This window comes from Myotis brandtii, unplaced genomic scaffold (genome assembly GCF_000412655.1).
Source record: "Myotis brandtii unplaced genomic scaffold, ASM41265v1 scaffold274, whole genome shotgun sequence".
NCBI classification, from domain to species: Eukaryota; Metazoa; Chordata; class Mammalia; order Chiroptera; family Vespertilionidae; genus Myotis; species Myotis brandtii.
This window is the reverse complement of record NW_005360425.1, coordinates 1,899,419-1,906,254: the sequence shown is the minus strand read 5'-3', so window position 1 is coordinate 1,906,254 and position 6,836 is coordinate 1,899,419. Positions and strand designations below refer to the sequence as shown.

General features: G+C 46.3%; 1 protein-coding gene across 1 annotated transcript in view; it reads left to right on the top strand.

Annotated features, from left to right (window-relative positions):
- Positions 1-5,894, top strand: part of TRAPPC3 (trafficking protein particle complex 3) — an 11,113-nt gene extending 5,219 nt beyond the window's left edge. The window contains exons 2-5 of the mRNA XM_005868589.2: positions 2,539-2,636; positions 2,878-2,977; positions 4,582-4,764; positions 5,232-5,894. Coding sequence (XP_005868651.1) covers positions 2,539-2,636; positions 2,878-2,977; positions 4,582-4,764; positions 5,232-5,351 — 501 coding nt within the window. The 3' untranslated portion in view covers positions 5,352-5,894. The remainder of the gene's footprint in view (positions 1-2,538; positions 2,637-2,877; positions 2,978-4,581; positions 4,765-5,231) is intronic.
- The last annotated feature ends 942 nt before the right edge of the window (positions 5,895-6,836 follow it).

The following is a 6,836-nucleotide window of genomic DNA, read 5'->3' as shown; positions in this document are numbered from 1 at the left end:
TCAGAGAGAGAGGAAGGGAGAGGGAGAGAGAGAGACATTGATATGGTAGTGCAACATTGATTGGCTGCCTCCTGCATGCCCCTAGAGTCTGCAACCTGGGCATATGCCCTGACTGGGAATCAAACTGGCAACCCTAAAGTGCACAGGACAGCCAGTGCCCAACCAACTGAGCCACACTGGCCAGGGCTGTTCACTCTCTCATCACACTAGTCTCCTACCTGTTTCTCAGACATGGCAAGCATGCTCTCACCTGAGGGGCTTTACACTTTCCCAGGACTTTTCACCAGGATATTATCTTTATGGCTTATCCTTACTTCCTCCTGTTCTTTTATGTCATTTTAACGAGGCCTTCTCTGTCTACCCTATTTAAAATTGACATGAACAAAAAATAAATAAAATAAAATTGGCAGGAACATAAATACCCACTAATCTCCTTTTTTGCTCAGTTTCCTCCACAGTACTTATCACTATCTGGCAAACCATATATTTTATTTATTCGGTTCATTATCTGTCTCTCTCCAATTACATAGTGCCTGGTACATAGTAAACATTGAATGACTCTTCTATACCACAGCCCCATTCCTATTTTTAAAGTATGAAGACCTTTAAGTTACATATTTATGTTGCAAATAGGCTTGGTTCACAATGGGAGATGGAGATAGACCTGCAAATCAGAGGGTGCAGAGCGCCTGGGTCAGGGATCCCATTCCCACATCCCAGGAACGTTGATTCTGTGACCGAGCACTGATCTGTCTAGGACCTTGATTTTTCTCATCAGTAAATTGGGGGCTGTTGCATCTGTAAGGAGCTTGATAACATCATGATATGCTTGTTACTTGGCATCATGGTGGGCTGAGGCTCTTGGAGTTTCTGTCCAAGGGCTCATTAATAATGGAAGGAAAGCTCTCTTGACTTAATGCAGCGATGCCAATTCTATGGCCTGGTTACTGCTGGATTGTCTCCATCCATTCATGCCCAAGTCATTCTAGTGCCAAACCTTAACCTGTCTAAAAAAATCATTCTCCTCAATAGCTTCTCTTGAATTGCCATAGTTGGTAAAAGGTCTCTTGGAGATACCCTGATCTGGCTGTTTTAGCTGAGTTCAAAGAACTTCCTAGTTCTGAAACTGATGCTCTTTGACTTCCTAGTGCAGCTAAATGTTTTGTTTTGTTTTAGGGGGGTTATTAATATTGTAGTTTTGGGGGACAGTGTATAGAATAAACAGTGGTTTAGAAGCTCTTGGTTTTTGTCCTCCAAAATTACTTTTGTCAATAATGAGTGTTTGTCCTTAATCATTCTGAGTCTCAGTTTTCTCATCTCTAAAATGAGATTAATTCCTGCCCTCTCTGCTTTACGGAGTTATTGTGGAGTGGAAAATGAGGTGATGAAAAATAGAATACAGTATATAAGCAAAAGGCGTTCATATATTATTCTTGCCATGGGGACGAGGTAAGGAGCACTGGGTCCTGAGAGCCTGGGTCTTAACTTGAGTTGGACTTTATTCCCCAGAATACTTAAAGACAAAACGATGCTCTGCTCCCAGTTTGACAAGCCTCCCTTCAGAAGGGAGTGGTTGAGTGGCAGTCTTATTTTTTTAGCCTCGTATCTGTGTGAATCCATTGGTCCAAATATACGGTTAACATGTATCTCAGTTTGTTTAATTCTGATAATGCCTTTCCCCCAACTTGCCGCTTTCATTCTGTCTTTTATTAGTCTTTGGTTTTGTACTTCTTTTATTTATTTATTTATTTTTAAATTTATCTTTATTGTTGAAAGTGTTACAGATGTCCCCCTCTCTCCCCGCATTGGCCCCTCCCCTGTTGCACTTCTTTTTACCTTCCACATCTCTCTGTTTTTTGGTAGGAAGGTGACAGGATTCTTTATCTGAGAAAGAGTTTCTGTGATTTTTAACTGTGATTATAATAGAAACCAGTCCAGATACACAACAGAATGTGTTCCTTTCAGAATTATCCCCTTTCCTGGAAACATTCTAGCTGTGTGTCACAAGGGACATTATTTTCCCATGCCTTAGAAGAGGGCTATCGTCATGCGATGGACTTCATCTTAGACTTCCTTCTTCCCCATGGAGAGGGCCCCTTGGGTCCTCTGCTGTTCCTGGGTGGGGCCTTGGGAGTGGGGAGTCCCTCGGTCACATTTGCCAACCCACAGAGGGTAATTTGTAAATGTCTGCTTGGGTTTGCCTTTCACAGGAGCTAGGGAATGACTACTGCTCGCACACCGGATTCCGGTGACTGGAGCTTAGGCCTGGTAGCTGTAGTGGGGTTCTGGATGTGCAGAAGCCGACCTCGGTGTGTTGGAAAGTGCCTCTTACAGCCTGTTTTGTAGTGGGTCTGGCTGCAGCCCTGCCACGTTGACCTCGGCGAGCCAGATTCCTTGGCCCCTCCTCAGGGGAGGATGTTCCCTCCCACCAGACACAATGACCTTCCTTTGAATCCTGACAGTTGCATTGAGGCCCGTCCAGACTCTCACCAAACTTTCTCTTTTGTGTGTCCTGACTGTGTTTTGAATCTCTTTTAGAGCTCTGAGCTCTTCACCCTGACCTATGGGGCTCTGGTCACCCAGCTATGCAAGGACTATGAAAATGACGAAGATGTGAATAAGCAGCTGGACAAAATGTGAGTGAGCTCCTCTGTGGGAGCAGCAAGAATGGGGCTCCGTAGAACATGAACCTACGTGGTCCTTTGGCGTTCAGAACAGGGTCGTCACTCTTATAACCAACATTTTGGTTTCCACTGAGCTCATTTATTGGGATGTTTTGGAATTACCTCCATTTTCCTTTTACCACCAACAGCCTCATATACAGATATAAAGCACTCAGATTCTCTAATATAGTCTGTTCTCTTGTTTCCTTCCCAGGGGCTATAACATTGGAGTTCGACTGATTGAAGATTTCTTGGCACGGTCAAATGTGGGGAAGTGCCACGACTTTCGGGAAACTGCAGATGTCATCGCCAAGGTCATTATCCTGGGTGGAAGGATTGCCTTTGGGAGGCACAGCTGACCACTCTTTGTCTCCCTTAGAGAGACCCTTAGCATTCCAAAAGATTAGTTAGGCAGCTGTTTAGGCCAAAGAAACCCTCCTGGTGGCTTGGGAATAGCACAGATTATGAAAAGGGAAGAGTAGTTGGGACGATCCCTATGTATTAGCCCCACTGAAATCAGAGTCAGGTGTGAAGATGTAGCAGAGTAGCACAGCAGTTAGAAATACAGACACACCTGGCCTGGCTGGTGTGGCTCAAGGGTTGAACATCAACTTATGAGCCAGGAGGTCAAGGTTCAATTCCCAGTCAGGGCAGATGCCCAGGGGGCATGTAGGAGGCAGCCGATCAGTGATTCTCATCATAGATGTTTCTATCTCTCTCCCTCTCCCTTCCTCTCTGAAATCAATAAAAATATATTTAAAAAAAAAGAATATAGACACACCTGGCTTCATATTTTGGCTCCAATATTCATTAGTTCTTAGGTAACTTACTTTAACCTCTTTAATTACCAGTTACCTCATCTTTAAAATGAAGAAAATAAGAGTTTCCTCACAAGGTTGTTGTAAGGAGTAAATGGAAAAATGAATGCACTTAATGTAGTACGTATAGTAAATGTTTGCTATTAATAATATTAGTATTACATAATATCTCTCTATATAAAAGCCAGGTGACCTGAATGACAGAACAACTGGTCACTATGATGGCCAACCGGCCAGATTGGCCCCTTCCAACCTCCCTTGGCCCCTCCCCCACAAGGTTGTTGTAAGGAGTAAATGGAAAAATGAATGCACTTAATGTAGTACGTATAGTAAATGTTTGCTATTAATAATATTAGTATTACATAATATCTCTCTATATAAAAGCCAGGTGACCTGAATGACAGAACAACTGGTCACTATGATGGCCAACCGGCCAGATTGGCCCCTTCCAACCTCCCTTGGCCCCTCCCCCCAGCTGGCCCCATCCCCGATTGCCCCCCCCATTGGGGGCGGGGCCAGCTGATCTCCCGAAGCTCCTCCCCCCTGCCAGCCCAGCCCCAATGCTGGCCGGACCCAGGCCTCTAGTAGGATTAATAATAAACGATAAAACACCTATAGAATTGTAGTGTCAGTTATCTTGCCCAAATCCAAGAGAGGGTCGACAGTGGAGAGTTTCGTGAGGGTTTGGAATTAGGAGGGTAGATAGAGGGAAGGCGCTCTTCAGAGTAATTCTGCCCCAGTGACCTGTATTCCCATTCGAAAAGAAGGGCTCAGACATAGAGGACAGGGCAGTGGGTTGGGGCCTCTGTGCACTCAGATGCTGGTTCAGGGCAGGCATCCTAATCAGAAGGCCAGTGCTTCCTTCCGCTACAAAGTGCAGCTGCACAGCAAGTTGTTGCCTGATTATATGATACCTTGAAAGAGAGGAGTGTGGAATTGTGCACAGATGCCTTTTTTTGCCCTGAATGCCTAAAGCTTCAATGTCTTGCAGAGCCACAGCTTTGTTCCTGAGTCACTTAGTTCCCTTTTGCCAGCCCATCGCCTTCCTATGTGCAGCCCCTACTGCTCTTCCCATGGTGCTCTTGTGTGTCCCCTGACAGGTGGCGTTCAAGATGTACTTGGGCATCACTCCAAGCATCACCAATTGGAGCCCAGCTGGTGACGAATTCTCCCTCATTATGGAAAATAACCCCTTGGTGGACTTTGTAGAACTTCCCGATAGCCACTCATCCCTTATTTATTCCAATCTCTTGTGTGGGGTGTTGCGGGGAGCTTTGGAGATGGTGAGTACAGCTCTTTACCTTCTGGGACACCTGAATGTGGTAGGGGCCTGATAAATGCTTGAATGAATAAGAGGGAGAGGGAGAGAAGAAAGGCCTTTGGCTCACCTGGCACTTCGCTGCCTAGGATGGTGATGCTGCTGAGTATAGGGTGCACGCTGGACGTCTCTACATGGTGACGATCCTCCCTGCTAGACTGAGACGGGGCTGTCAGCACCCAGAGCCCAGAACGTCCATTCCCAGAACGTGGCTTATTTGGTGACAGTCTCACTTGGTGTGTTCTTTGCTAAGTCTCCTTATGGGCCGGGGCCACTGCCTTCTACAGGAAAACATTGGAATTGACAGCCTTGTCCTGTGGAAACCAGCCCCCTATTTTGGCTGCTGTGGATGAGCCAATAATAGCCCTATCTCCAGAGGCTCCCCAAGGCTGTGGCTAGGCAGTCACCCTTCATTTCCCCACTGTCCCTCAGGTCCAGATGGCTGTGGAGGCCAAGTTTGTCCAGGACGCCCTGAAAGGAGACGGTGTGACAGAAATCCGGATGAGGTTCATCAGGCGGATTGAGGACAATCTCCCAGTTGGAGAGGAATGACCGTCCCCAGGACTTAGAGCTGCCAGCAGGAGCACTGGCTGGAATCTGAAAGCCTCAGTGCTCCCTCTGCCCTCTAGAACTCAGTGACTGTTGAACACGGATGTTATATATTCTATCCTTGTTTCCATTCTCCTGCTAGACTGTGATATAGTCCATTTACCCCACAAGTGTGTACATTCGGGAGGGAAATCCTTTGCTCCCTTTCCCTTCAAAGGGGTGGATGTAGTCACCAGTAGTTGGACTAGAAAGAGCTCAACCATTTTACATTCCTGTTTGAATTTCTGAAGCAAAACCCACTTTGACCCCTTAATAGGCAAGCCTGGCACATCTATCCCTGGGCCTTCAGAAAGCCACTGGAACCTGGCTGTGGGAGTGCCACCAGGAGTGGGGAGCCCGTCGTGCTGGAAACACTGACTTCTGGGAAGCCACCCAGGTCTCATTCCTCCCTGCTGTTTGGAGGCAACATCTCCTCTTTTTACAGAGGGTTCATCCTTTTTTCTTACAAATTCTGCAATAAAGACACATTCTTGAGTGAAATCCCAACCCTGTCCTGTTTTCTTTCTGCTCAGCCCTGGGAATTTTGTTACAATGGGCGAAGAGACCAGCTGAGTTCCTGGGCCCTGCCTTGATTTTATCTGGTCCTGATAGACCAGAGAGCCTGGGAAACCTGGGAGCAAACCAGGCCCCTTCAGAGTCATGTTTGGGTTTACTCTGTAGTAAAGTATAGAAACAGACCGTTCTCCCAGACATACCCTGGGCTCTTGGCCACCAATTCAGGGTTTTGGCTTAAAAAGACCATGTAAACCCTGGTGTTGGGTACCATTTATTGTATGCTTCCCGTGTGTCAGACTGCACTGAACTCTCTATCCATTATCTAGTTCACAGTAATTTCCATTTGTAGAGGGGAGGCCACAAGTTGCTCAAGGTCGGACAGCTAGTAAGTGGAGATGATAGGGTTCAAAGCCCCAGCCAAACTCCAAAACCCATGTTCTTAATGATAGCAGCGTGGGAGGAGGAGAGCAGGCCTGTGGCTTCCTCAGCCTTACAGAGCCTAGGATAGCTTTCAAAGGGCTTGGGGAGATCAGAGTTGTCAGGCCTTGTTTGGTAGCACTTTTCTTGGCGATATCTAGGGCCTCAAGGTTTAGATACTCAGGTTGTTGGGGTCTGGGGAACCGGGCCCTTGGGCCTTCCCCAAGGTTAGTAGACAGGCCTGAGATGAGGCGTGGTAATGATGCATTGTGCTTGAAGAGTGTCTTTGTTGTAGGTTAGGACCAGGGTTCTGGGACACCAGGAAGAGAGGCAGTTTGCACATGACCTGCCTCTTCCAGCTCACTTCAAAAAATAATATTTTTATTTTTTACTAGTGGCCCGGTGTACGAAATTTGTGCATATTAAAAGGGAATTAATTAGAGGAAATATTTTAATATTGCTATTTGCCCTTTCTCTATAATAGAAGTGTCAGAGATGAAAGCGAATTAGTAAAAT